The sequence below is a fragment of the Prinia subflava genome, chromosome 9 (assembly GCF_021018805.1).
Source record: "Prinia subflava isolate CZ2003 ecotype Zambia chromosome 9, Cam_Psub_1.2, whole genome shotgun sequence".
NCBI classification, from domain to species: domain Eukaryota; kingdom Metazoa; phylum Chordata; class Aves; order Passeriformes; family Cisticolidae; genus Prinia; species Prinia subflava.
The window spans coordinates 32,960,672-32,974,298 of NC_086255.1; the positions used below are offsets into that span (position 1 = coordinate 32,960,672).

The window sequence follows — 13,627 nt, forward strand, 5'->3', positions numbered from 1 at the left end:
AGCTGGTGTGTTATGCCTTACTCTGGGTTGCTGGGCTGTTTTGTGTGCCAGAGTTGTAATTTTGGTGTTGGGGAAGGATTAGTATATAACCAGTGTAATATAATCTAGCAGATAGACTTTAAATCAGCCTGGGTATAGATTTTCATGGGCAAATGAATCTCTTGCTAAGTTTGCAGAACACACAAACCCATTCATGTGCTTTCTTCCTGTTGGGCTGTTGTTGTTTTTTATTTTTATAGCTCAGTATTACAATTATTGCTTTTTATGTTGGAACAGTTTGTTCTTCTATGCACAGGCATGTTTACTACCTCGTGTCTCAGAGTTTGGCTTCCCTCAGTAAGGACACAGAAAAAGTAATGTTGGCATGGAAAACAACCAAAGAGAATGAACCTGTTAATCCACAACTCTGTAAACATCCCTCCTGGTTGTACAAAAAACTTACTGTTTTTAACCTTTAAAGCCTTGTGCTTTGATATGATTTCTACTCTGTGTCTGTGTAGTAAGGTAAATGGATTTCTTAAAACTGATTGACTGTGTGGCTTTAAAAATACTTGTCACATCAAGGAAAACCAACCCCAGCTGTTCTGTTAGAGACTCAGCTGGGTGCGAGGGGGGTGAGGTGTGTGGAGGTGAGCTTGGCTGCGGGGGAAGCCGTGAGGTGTGAGGGGTGAGGTGTGTGGAGGTGAGCCTGGCTGCGGGGGAAGCCGTGAGGTGTGAGGGGTGAGGTGTGTGGAGGTGAGCCTGGCTGCGGGGGGAAGCCGTGAGAGGTGAGGTGTGCGGAGGTGAGCCTGGCTGCGGGGGAAGTCCTGCGGGGTGAGGTGTGCGGAGGTGAACCTGGCTGCGGGGGAAGCCGTGAGGGGTGAGGTGTGTGGAGGTGAGCCTGGCTGCGGGGGAACCCTGCGGGGTGAGGGGTGAGGTGTGCGGAGGTGAGCCTGGCTGCGGGGTGAGGGGTGAGGTGTGCGGAGGTGAGCCTGGCTGCGGGGTGAAGCCCTGCGGGGTGAGGGGTGTGGAGGTGAGCCTGGCTGCGGGGGAACCCTGCGGGGTGAGGGGTGAGGTGTGTGGAGGTGAGCCTGGCTGCGGGGGAAGCCCTGCGGGGTGACAGATGGCAGGGACGAGGCTGTTCCTGCCGGGGCTCCGGGGCTGTGGCCGGCCCTGCGGCGGGCGGGAGGAAGGGAAGTGCCTGGCGCGGGCACTGGGGAAGGGGGCACGGGAGGTGGCGCTGGGCCAGCTCCTGCCAGACTGACCATTTGTCCTTTTTGCTGTGCCTGCGTTTTCCAGGTGCATCAGCGGCTGTCTCCTTGGCAGAGCGTGAGAGTGGTGTATTGCAGTACCGTAGTGCCCTCTGATGGTGAGTACACTCGTGCACCGGCTCCTGCCTCACTGGGGCTTGCCTAACTCGCGTCTCATTCCCTGCCCCCTTTCCTGGTTGAGGCTTTTTTGGCCGGGCACCAATCCAGTCTGGAGCTAAGGAAGTGACAGAGAGAGCAATGTCAAGAAGAATTAAGGTAGCAGGCAACTTTTCTCTGAACTGTCCTTACTAAACTGGACGGGCTTTATAAAGAAAGATGGAATTGCGTGCAGCTGTCCAAGTCTTTTTGCCAGACTTCTTTCTGATGTAGCTGCGAGGTCTGTGTGATCCCTGCTCTTCAGGGTGCTGTCCTTCCTGGAGGGAGGTGCTGCAGGCTGGAGCCAGGCTCTAGTCAGTGGTGTCAACCACTAGCACATGAGGCAAAGGGCAGAAACTGATGCACAGGAAATTCTGCCTGAGCACGAGGAAGAGCTTTTCCTGTGCTCTGGTGCAGATAGCCCAGAGAGGCTGTGGAATCTCCCTCACTGAGGATACTCCAGAACCATCTGGACACAGTCCTGTGCCATGTGCTCTGGGATGTCCCTGCTTGAGCAGGGAGGTGGCACCAGAAGACCCACTGTGGTCCCTTCTGCCTGACCCTGCCTGTCCCCTTAAGTCCATTTATGTAACAAAAGTGCAGTTTGTATCAGCTATGTGCCAAAATGGTCAAAAGCATCATTTGCTGCAGTGAATAAGTTGTGAAGCCAAGGCAGTGTCATTCCTTTATTTAAATTCTGGGACAGCTCAAACATGAGACTTTTTTGATAAGGTTGTCAGAGCATAAAGCAAAAGGATGCACTGGTGGAACTCAAACATCTCAGTGTGCCACAATGCCGAGGGGAAAGGAGCAGCTTTCAGCTCACTGCCTGCTTAACATCTGCATGCTGTGCACAGGGAGTGGAGCACTTGTGCTGACAGACGTGAGATGGAGTGGATCCTCTCCTTGTTAAGGCTTGTTAATAAGGTCTGAAAGCTAATAAATGAAGGGTTCCTGCTTCCCCTGCCAAGATAACAAGCGTGCAAAGAGAACATGACTGACTGCTCTGCAGAGCTTACATGAAAACTTTGGGGCTTAAACAGGTACAAGTGTAGAGGATGTGTAAGGTTGAGAAGATGTCTGCCTGTGCCTGATTAGATTTTACCTCTCCTCACGTTGTGCTTGAATAATTCTCTCATTAATTCTTCCTATAACTTTGCCTTTAACAGTAGCTGAAGTTCAACACTGACTTCTTTGGCCCCACATTTTTCTTTTACTGTATGTTGTTTTGACCTCATTTTTTTCTCAAGTTAACTTTAGGTGAAAATGGAAATCTTAAAAAAATCCCAAAACTTGTGACCTGTTGCTGCTGCACATAGGGTTGAGTCAGAACACTGTGGTGCTTGGATGGAACTAGTACCTCAAAGCAACCCCACCCTTAACATAACATGTAAAGCTTTTCAAATCCTCCATGGTCTCATTTAGGACCACTCCTGGCCAGGCTGTAGGTGACTAAATACAAGTGAAGCACACTTGTATAAAATTAATTTCTTTTATTTGTCTCATGCATTTAAATCCTGGCTTAAAATTTAACTGGGGGAAGATTAGCTGAAACTTTAGCTCTGTAATTAGTGAGGTGCCAAATGCTTTGTCCACTTAGTAACTTGTGAAGTAGATGCAGAGAGAAGAGTGAGGCAGCCATATCACAGGGGCTTGTTAGTAACTCTTACTGGAGCTGCCTGCTGCTGACTGTTAGGTTTGTGTTATTGTCCTTCAGATTTTCTTCTTTTCTTTGCCTCTTTCCTCTTCAATGGAGTAAAAATCTGGCCAGCATTACTTGTGTGAGACGTGATGAGAGGGTCAACCTGGACTTCTGGACTTTCCCCACCAGTGAATTAAGCTAGGAAATCACTTTGACAAGGTTTTTGCAAGGAAAACACAAAGCAGCTGTATTTACACACTTACTGTCTTTTGAAGGGAAATGATTTGGTCTTTAATACTTGACCTAAGCTGGAAATCCTAGTGAAAGTCTTTGTGCTCCTAATGCTGGTGACTCCTAAAATGCAGCAGGGCTGTTCCTGGTAGGCACTTCCTCCAGAGCTGGCAGTCCTGAAGCTCTGGTTGTGGTGTGGTACCAGTGGGGGTACGTGGAAAAAGTGTCAATGCAAATGCTGTTCTGTCTTCTGCTCTGCAGAAAACTGCCTCACTGCCTGTGTGGTCCAGGTAGTGTTTTAAATGCAAAGAAAACCTGATTGCTGGTGTCATAACAGCTGCTGCTGAGGAGCTCGCAGTTCTGTCTGACAGTCCAAATAAATTAGCACTATGCTTTATTCCTTTCCAGTATATATCTGATTGTTGTCTCTGAGTTCTATGCTTCAAAACCCTAAAGTTACTAAAATCCTGTCAGATGTCTGAGTCTTGAGAATAGGCATTGAAAGGTTTTCAGATACTGGGGCCTCTTAGGATGCTTTAGTTGTTTTAGGTGTCCATACTTGGTTGCTTCCATCTAGTCTTTTAAGGACTTGAAGGCAGCAATCCCTTGCAAGAGAGAAAAAGCTTTTTTATGCTTGATTCATTTCATGAAGGTATGTGATAGTTAAGAATGAGAAGAGAATTCTTTTCTGGCTTTGTGAAAGTGCACTTGGTAAATCTTTTCTCAGTATCCACAATCCCTCAATTTTGAAAAGGTGTGTTGTCCCAGGGTGTGTCCTTATAGTTCCTTTTGCTAGTTAAAATAACATTATTTGTCTTTATTTCTGCTTCTGTTGACTTTTTGACTGGCTAGTTTTGACGTTAGCTGCTTAAAATGACTTAGCGTGTCAATCCATGAGTTCAGTGAGTTGAAGGAGACAGGAGTTGACCAAAGCTACAACAGGTTGGGATACTGAGGCAGATGAATTGTGGGCGGGTGTGACTGCACCATCCTTGAGACACAGCAAATGCTCTGAGCAATAAAAAACCCTGTTTGTTTTTACATAAGAAAGATACCTCTGAAAGCAAATCATTTTGAGGTGTGCTGTTATATCTTAGCAACTACCTCACTTGAGGATGGTTATGGCTGCGATTCAGTAAAGGGCTTAGGGAATATGAACTTTTAACTTCTCTTTTCTATGTATGAATCTCACGAAGCACTGGTTGTAGCAGTAAAATAATAACCAGCTTATAGCTCATACAGGTCACTACCATGGATTTTAGTATTACAGAAATCCTCAAGAATGCTCTCAGAAAAGCTTCTGGCAGCACCAAAGAAATTGAAAATCTTGTTTTATCTACACCTAAGTAGTAGTGCCTGTCTGGAGAAGTACAAAGCATATTGATCCCATGAATTTTAGATGAAATGACCTTGAAGCCTAAACTCGGAGTGCTGCTCTCCTACAACCTCATGCTCCTGATTGCTTTCTTACATGTCTTGCCTCAGGACAAAGAGGAGGAAACCAGAACTAAACAAGAATAAAAACATTTGAAGTGGGTCCTTCCTTGATGTTTCCTAATAGACACAATCTGCCTTTGTCCCTTGAGCTCTAAATCCTGATATAAACAGCAGTGTTTTGTCTTCCTTAGTCCAAAATGCATTTATTCTCAAAACCTAACCAAAACATACTGTGCGGCCATGTTATGGCTTTTAGATATCATGTTGCCTTTAGAACAGAGGTGACAGTGTTGAGAGTAACTTTGACAAAGTACAGAAAATTACTGCCAAGTTACTGGAGTGAGAATCTCGGCTGTACCTCCATTTTACTTTGGTCACATCTCTTGAGAAAACCAAAAGTTTAGCCTGTCAGATTATAATCAAGTTTTCCTCTTTCTCCAAGCAGAGATCTGTTCCCTTTTAACGACCAGTTTGTGTTTTTGCTGTCTCTGTAGAAGTGACGGTGGTTTACCAAAACGGGTTGCCTGTGATTTCTGTGAGTCTTCCGTCGCGGCGCGAGCGCTGCCAGTTCACCCTGAAACCCATCTCAGACTCTGTCGGGGTGTTCTTGCAACAGCTGCGAGCAGAGGACAGAGGAATTGATCGGGTTGCAATCTACTCAGCAGGTACTCTTGTTTGCAAACTATTTGATTGACTTGCTTGCCAGCTGTTTGCATCCGGCCTTTTGCTTTTGAAGTAGAAGTTTGCTGTGGTGTGAGTTCTTCGACCTTCCTGAAAGAGCAGAAGGTAGAAATGCCATTCCTAGAGTAAGAATATCGTGTAGTCAGGGCTGCCAAGGAAATCAGTCCTAATGGAGATGTTTTTCTGGTGAGTTCCCTGTTATTTAGTAAGAAAGATGCAAGCTCTGGAACCTACTTGGAGGTTTAAATCGTTTTATAAGGAATTGGGTGTGGAAGGTGGTACACAGTAAACAGTATCCTTCTTTAGCAGTGAAAACTCAGTCCTGTTTCACCTTTGCTTGTCCTGGCAAAAAGTATCATCCTTTAGAAAGAATAGAAACCAAACAGCTGGATTTGGGATGGTGTTACAACTTAGCCACAGCATGTTTAAGTCCTTTGTTCCTCCTGCTTAATGCATCATTTGTGCTTTCCTTACAGATGGCACACGTGTGGCCTCCTCCACAGGCATAGACCTGCTTCTGCTGGATGACTTTAAACTGATCATTAACGATGTCTCATACCATGTCAGACCACCAAAGAGAGGTAAAGCAGCCTGGGAGTACATCTCAGTATTCAGTTCCCTGCTTCATTGCAACATGCTTATTAACATCTTCAGGAGCATGAAGCCTTGTTTCTAAAGGGAAGCCCTGTGGTTTCTAATTCTGCCCTTGGAGCCCAATTTAGAGATATCCAAGTAATCAGAATAATCACTAATGAAAAGCAGATATTTCATTCTGTTCAAAGCTGGTGCCCCCAGCCCCCAAGAGGAATAAGCAAAGAGAGAGAATTCATTTTAATTTCTAAGTTTTTCAAAATTTTTTTTAATTACTGAAAAGTAATTTAATTTAACTCATTCTGAAGGAACATGATACAAGATGGGAATTAGATTGGAACTTAGATTGTCTGGTTTGGAAGAATAAATTGTTGTTTCCCCTAACAGCTAGCATTGTTTCCATTTAAGTGTGATACTTTGAATATTGCAGATTAACCTCAAAATCTTGTTAGCTACCAAACAGTGAAATAAAGGAGACCGTGCCCTTAGCAGGTTGTGTTATGAAGAATTCAGTAGGAAGGGAAAACAACCTATTTTGAGTCAATAAGAAAATCCATTTCAATAATATTCTTTGGACCTGTGTGATTTTCAGGATGTGAAAACCTGCAAGAAGCTTTTGAGACACTTCAGCATTACTGGGGGAGGCAGGAACTCAGTGTATTTATCTGCCCTCTTTCTTCTGGGCAGCTTCATAGCCTTCATAAAACCAGGCTCTTGCATGCCTGTAGTTACCTCTGAGGATTTAAACAGAAGGGACAGCTTGGGAAATGCCGTTGTGTTTGGCACTTGGCTCACAGATGTGGGGGATTTTATTGTTCTGTTATTGTGGAATTGAGTGCAGTACTGGGTGAGATGGTCTTTCTCCCCTAAATGTGGGGTAGACTGACCTCTACTAGAGATGGTTTTTTTCCCATCTCATTGAAAGCACCTTAGCAGAAAGCTCTCCACTAAGATTGAATATCTAAACCACTGGGTATCACACACACAAAGAAGTTACTCTGCTCTGTCACCCACTGTGTGCTGATAGGTGAGCTCTGGGATCACCAAGGTTACAGGAAATTGTCTCCTAGGATGCACTTGCCAAGGAGATTTCTATAGTTTGTGCTGAAATGAATGTGCCCGCAGATAGGCACTGAGGTAGTTCTGAGATAGTAACCTTACAGCTACTGCTTTTGGATTTTTACAGGATCACCTTGTGTATTTGAAAATGGAAATGCCAGAATACTGTAGTTTTAAATAAGTACTTCTTGATGGTCACCTCAGTAAGAACACATGGATTTTTCTTCATAGGAGAACAGGAGTCCTTTTACTAGAATGAAATTATTTGCTTTGTGTGTCTTGGCACAGGCAACTGAGTCACTTTTTTCTCTTGAGCTACTGGTGTTGCAACATAAGCTGTCCATAGCTTTCTGAGATGGTAAAATCATATTTGGTAACTTTAGGTACAAATATAAGTCACAACTCCTTTATGAACTGGTATCCTCTAGGAATCCTTTTTGAGTTGGAATGCAAGGATAAAGGTGTTTTTGAGTTGTGGTCCTGTTCTTGTTGCTAGATGCCATGAAGAAGAACTTCACTCTCTTGCAGGCAGCACAGCAAGGGCTGTTAACCACAGAGCATTGGGAAATAATTCTTGGCACTGGCACTCAAAATGCTGCTGCTGAGGCTGTTGTGGGGTCCCTAACCCACAATGTTCAGTTGCCATCACCAGTAACTCTGGTTGCTGGTGGTCTGTAGTGTGAATTCTGCCTGTGTCTTGACAGCTGATGTGATGGATCATGGCTAGTTTAGTTCATTTGCCTTGAATATAAATATGAATCAGAAGCAGCTGTTGACATCTGTCCAGCTCCATAGGACAGCTCTCTTTTCCTTGTTCTTATCAAATTTTAGGAATATCCAGTATTAAAGCCTGGTTTTCCTTGCAGGGAATCACGTTGTCTTAGAGTGCTGGAGCTCTTCCAGGGACTTGTTTGCTGCAAAGATAGTTTTGTTCATTTCTGGTGCAGACTGACAGCGATTCCCAAGGGCACATGAGAAGCCCTGGGGGCACAGGTGTATAAAGCAGCCTCTGTTTTTCCCTAGAGCTCTTAAGCCATGAAAATGCCACGACGCTGAATGATGTGAAGACGTTGGTTCAGCAGTTGTACACAGCCTTGAGCATCGAGGAGCACCAGCTGAACAAGGAGAAGGAGCTGATAGGGAGACTAGAGCAATTGAAGGAGCAACTAGCACCTCTAGAAAAAGTAAGGAGTTTCTTAGTGTATTCACCTTCCAAATACAGCCTGAATGTATTTCCAGGTTTTGATTGGGTCCCTGGCATGCTTCAAATAGTTTTAAGATCACTGAACCAAGTGTTTACCAAACCATGTCTGCTTCTGGTTTCTGTGGAAATACTTTGTTTCCTTGCTTTAAGTAGTTGGAAATGAGCTTGTTAATAAAGACTGGAGTTAATGCAACAGAAAGGCTCTGAACATAAAGAAAGAAAGACTTTCCTGAGGCATTCAGAGCACGCTCAAAGTAAATATAGGTGACAGCAAGGTAGTGATGGAAAAGAAGTTTAGGTTTGTTTGTATAAGCATCATGTGTAATCAAATCATGTTTCAAACCACTTAACGTTACTATTAATATAAGGGACTATTTTTACATTATTATCTCTTAACAACATTACCATAATTACTTCTGAGACTGCAAGAGGTGTGTTTCTGCCTTTTTGCAGGTAAGGATGGAGCTCAGCAGGAAAGCCGAGAAGAGGACAACCCTGGTGTTGTGGGGAGGCCTGGCCTACATGGCCACTCAGTTTGGGATTCTGGCCCGCCTCACCTGGTGGGAATATTCTTGGGACATTATGGAACCAGTCACCTACTTCATCACCTATGGTAGTGCCATGGCAATGTATGCTTATTTCGTAATGACCCGCCAGGTAGGACTTGTTGTGCTGGTATTGACACTTCAGTAGAAGACTTTCTCTGGGCTCTGTGCCCTAGAAAAATAACAAAAATGTGCCTGGTAGAAGCTTCTTTGCCCCTTCCTTATCCTGTTGGAACCCAGATGCCGCTTGTTTAATTGTGCTGGCCAGGGAGGTGATGTGTGTGGGATGTTCTCATGGTGTTCCTGGCTGGTTGTAGTACCAGAAATGCTTTTCTGTATTTGGTGACTGACTGCTGTAGCCAAACAGATTCATCTGCTGCCAGATATGGTCACTACAGACAGGTAGGGCTGCATGAGGTACCTTCTGAGCTTCAAGGAAGGAAGCCCACCCCTCTCACGTGCCACACTGGCCTTTTTAAAGAGCCCAAGGGTCAGGCATCTTGTTGGAAATGCCTTTCACCGATCTAGATTCCCATCCAGATGAAGAATCCGTCTCTGGATCCTTGTAATTGTGACAAATTCTGTGTGGATTTTCTAGTGCATGGTTTGTCTCATCAGTTTCTGATCCTGCCTAAATAATGAGGAAGAGAGGGCTCAAAGTGTCTGTACTGTCACAAGGCCATCAGAACAGATGCTGCAGGTGTTCAAGTGTGGTGTCCCAAGGGTCTGTCAGCTGCATCATCTCAGGGACAGTATAGCTTTTCTCCCTCCTTTTTTCCCCACAAACTTGTCAGTACAAAATGTTAGTTCTCGTTGTCTCTACATGCAAGGATTCACACCCTGGGGACGAGAGGAAGGTGATAGTAACTCACTGCTGGAGTGTAACAAAAGAGTAGAGAAGCAAATGTCTGACTGCTGGCTCTGGCTGGGATGGAGTTAATGTTCTTCAGAGCAGCTGGTATGGTGCAGTGTTTGGCATTTGTGACCAAGACAGCCTTGCTAACACAGCAGTGCTTTTGCTGTTGCTGAGCAGTGCTGGTACAGCATCAAGGCCGCCTCTGGTTTTTGTTCTTCCCTGGTGTGCCCCCTCCCAACCCCCAGGCTTTCCATCCCTGGGAATAGGCTAGGGTGGGTGAGGTGTTGTGAGGGAACACATCTGACAGAGCTGCTGACCAAACTGATCCTCCATACCACATAATGTCACATGTTGTAATAAATTAGGAGGGAGTTTCTCCAGAGCAGCTGTTGCTCAGAGTCTGGCTGAGCATTGGTCTGCTGACAGGAGGTGGTGAGTGATTGCTTTAGCATCACTCTTATGTAATTGTGAGGTTTTTTCGTCAGTTATTAGACTGCCTTTAACTTTACAGTTCATTTTTTCTTGGTGTTTTTCCTATCTTTGGATTCTCTTCTCTCTCCCATTCAGCAGTGCAGCAGTGAGTGACTGGGTGGGGGTTTAGCTGCTGGCAGGGGTCACCCACCAGTGTGTGAGCTTGGACCAGGCTTGGGCCTTTTGTCAGAAGCTGGCTATTCTCCTACACACATCTGAGACATACTGTGCTATGGCATCCTGTGCTGCCTCCCTGCTGCAGCCTTATTCCTATTTTCTCTCCTTCTTTTCTCTTTAGGAATATGTTTACCCAGATGCCAGAGACAGACAGTACTTACTATTTTTCCATAAAGGAGCCAAAAAGACACGATTTGATCTAGAGAAATACAATCAACTCAAGGATGCAATTGCTCAGGTAACAAGAACTTTTCCAGAAACAAGATAAAGAAATTACTGCTTGCTAGCTCTTCATTACTATTAATAGACACACCTCAAGCAAGAATGAATGTATTTTAAGTTTTCAGCCCATTTTCTTGTCACAGCCCCACTGCAATCACTGAATTGGCTTTGATATTCCCAGGAATAGAGCTGCTGGAAGCGTAAATCAAATATGAAACCCCTATCAATCTTAAAGGGCCTTTCAGAAAATGCTGGCAAATCTTGAGTTGCTTCAGACTCTTTATGCCTCAGAGGAGCCTAATTCAAGATTTCTTTTCTTCTCAGCTCCTACACACCAGATGGATTTAGTGAGGGATGGAGACTTGCATCCATTCAGTTCACATCTTCCTGACACAGCACTTCAGTGCAGTCCTGGAAATAATGTTCAGAACATGTAGCTGTATTGTTAACATCAGTGGGGGCAGGTTTTTCACACTCTGGAGACAGACACTCTTGACAGATTATCCACTTTGTGGGATCTGTTCAGCGAAGGACTCGGATAGAGATGTTTCCTTGTGTTTATCAGAGCCTTATTGCAGAAGGATGGTGTGAGCAGAAAAAGCAGAGTTACCGTGCTATTTTTCACTGGTCTCTATCATTTTATCACTTTATTCCCATTTCTCTGGGAATGACACAGTGTAAGATATCCAGGGCAAGATGAGTTCTACCCCTGCCTTGGAGAACAAATTACATAAGGAAGGACCCACACGTCTTTCTGGGGTTTCTTATGCCATGTTGAATACAGATGCCATTGGCTGGCCATGTTTTGGAGCTATTTCTTCTAGAATCAGCCATCCCTAATAATCTGGTTGGGATGTTGGGTTGTTGTTGGCTTTTTTAAAAAAATATTCCAGTGAGTTTACGGGGATCCAATTCTTCCCCACCCTATTCCTTTAAGTGGCTGTGTGCAGACAAGTTCAGAGAAATACAGCTGAGAATGGTTTTCCGAAATATGGGCCTGCAACTTGGTTTCACTCTTTGGACAATTTCCTGCTGGATAGGGGAAATCCAAGGAAATGTGGGAAAGCTTTTCTTTCTCTAAAGGGAAATGGTATTGGGGGAAGTTGTTTCGGGAGCTTGTGCTTTATAATGTGTCTTTTACTTTTAGGCAGAATTGGATCTTAAGAGACTTCGAGACCCACTGCAAGTTCATCTGCCCATCCAGCAAATTTCTGAAAAGGACTGATCAGCAAAGAAGCTCTGAACCCCGGCAAAAAACCTGTTCATAGCTCTTGCCTTTTTTAATTAAAGCATTGCAGGTGGAAGCTGGGACGTGGTGTGGGGGGTGGAGGGTTTTTACCTTTAATCGAGACAAAGGACTGTAAAAGGGGAAAATCTCTTAAATCTGAAGATGGGACATTGTGGAATGTTAGTTCTGAAAAGGGCTTGGCCAATAGTCACATTTTTAAAACTGTCAGAGCGGTGATTGTGTACAAATACAGGATTGGGGGGTTCCTGAAAAGAATGTAATGCTGGGGTGTAGGGGTGTCTTCTTCCAGCTTTGCAGGGTCTGCCTCTTGATAAGACACCAGCAGCCTGCTTAGCTTTTTAAATTTTCCTTTACCTGATTCTAGTCTCTCTTTCTCTCTTGAAAAAAAACAAAAGGAGAAAAAAAAATGAACAAAGAATCCAAGCCACCTGGAGCTCTGGCTGGTGATCAGAACTTGCACTCCACCGCCATTAACACGCACACTTCTGGTCAGACCTGGTCTCTTTTATAAAGTTACTACAAGACTGCTTTCTACTGGAAAACCGTGAGCTTCCCCTTCCCAGCCCACCCCCTGTGCTCCACTGACTTCCTCCTTTGCTTATTTGTAGCACAGATTGGTTGTAGCCAAGTGAGAGAAGGAATGAGTTTTCTTCTGGACATTTGATAATCGCTATTTTGGATTATTCACTAATAACTCTATAAACTTTGCGTCCCAGTGCCCTTGAGCTGCTCCTAGAAATCCATGGCAGCATTGCATGAGCGGTTTTTTATATTCAGTCTTAAGGGAGGGAGGTTCCCCTCTTCCTACCCCAAATCTGAGAGCCTCCTGGACTATGAAATTATGAAGGCTTAAAGGATTACAAAACTGTTGCCAGAATCATGACTCCTGCTTTGAAATGAACAGTTTGGGGACACGGAATAATGAAACTTGATACTTGACTGCTTGTGTGATGGGATAGAAGGTTTCACATATCGTCAAAGCATTTCCCTTGCCCAGAGGCGTTTTGAGAGCCTGGGGACCTTACCGTGCAAGACACAGAACTGCTTTGGTTCTGTGGCACTTTCCCCTGATGTAGTAGCTTTAAGTGAACTTTGTGTCCACAGGTCAGAATTCCTTAGGAGTGGCTAATGACATCTCTTGTTCTTAGCTAAAAAGAAATAAAGGAAGGAAGGTCAACCCATTGCCCTCTCTCTTAGCTAAGGCTGGCTGCTTTTTAAGCAGATAAAACATCTCTTCACTCAAAGCAGGTCAGTCTGGTTTAGCACCCTGCTGATAAATGCTGTGGAGACAGGATGAAGGTGGGAGAAAGACACTAAGCTTTATATACAGAAAGGCTGGCTGCTTCTTTTTGATGTTCACTACTACTCCTCACTGTGTCATGGAAAGAGGCTTCTGGGTTTTTTGGAGAACCATGTTTTAAAAATATAGGAAAGAAAATAATTCAGTATTAACTAGATGCCAGGTGCCTTGCAGATGTGGAAACACAGCTGGGATTGCTGCCTCTTCTCACTCAGTGGCATGTTGGACCGAATGGGTGCATGTTTCTAGTTTTGTTTTTTTTTTCTTCCCTTCCCCTTTTCCTCTGTCTTTCCACTTAATTACATTGTGTGATTATTTTTTATCTGTTTTATCCTGTTTGTGTGATGAGTTTTCAAAGGAAAAAAGTGAACACAATCCTGTAGCTGAATCCTTGGTGTGTGTTTGGGATGAGGGAGGGAGCATGGAGAAAAGTCCTTCTTAAAAAAAAAGAGAAAAAAAAAACCTGAACATGTGTAAAATCCTGTATCATTTATGAAATATGTATAAAAGAGCAATGTACTTCTGGAACAATAAATAATTATTCAATTTTTGAATCAGTGCTCTTGGATAATGTTAT

General features: G+C 44.2%; 1 protein-coding gene across 1 annotated transcript in view; it reads left to right on the plus strand.

The window, feature by feature from the left end:
* Positions 1–13,604, plus strand: part of MCU (mitochondrial calcium uniporter) — a 78,674-nt gene extending 65,070 nt beyond the window's left edge. The window contains exons 2-8 of the mRNA XM_063406282.1: positions 1,279–1,348; positions 5,190–5,360; positions 5,853–5,957; positions 8,050–8,210; positions 8,684–8,887; positions 10,401–10,517; positions 11,649–13,604. Coding sequence (XP_063262352.1) covers positions 1,279–1,348; positions 5,190–5,360; positions 5,853–5,957; positions 8,050–8,210; positions 8,684–8,887; positions 10,401–10,517; positions 11,649–11,726 — 906 coding nt within the window. The 3' untranslated portion in view covers positions 11,727–13,604. The remainder of the gene's footprint in view (positions 1–1,278; positions 1,349–5,189; positions 5,361–5,852; positions 5,958–8,049; positions 8,211–8,683; positions 8,888–10,400; positions 10,518–11,648) is intronic.
* The last annotated feature ends 23 nt before the right edge of the window (positions 13,605–13,627 follow it).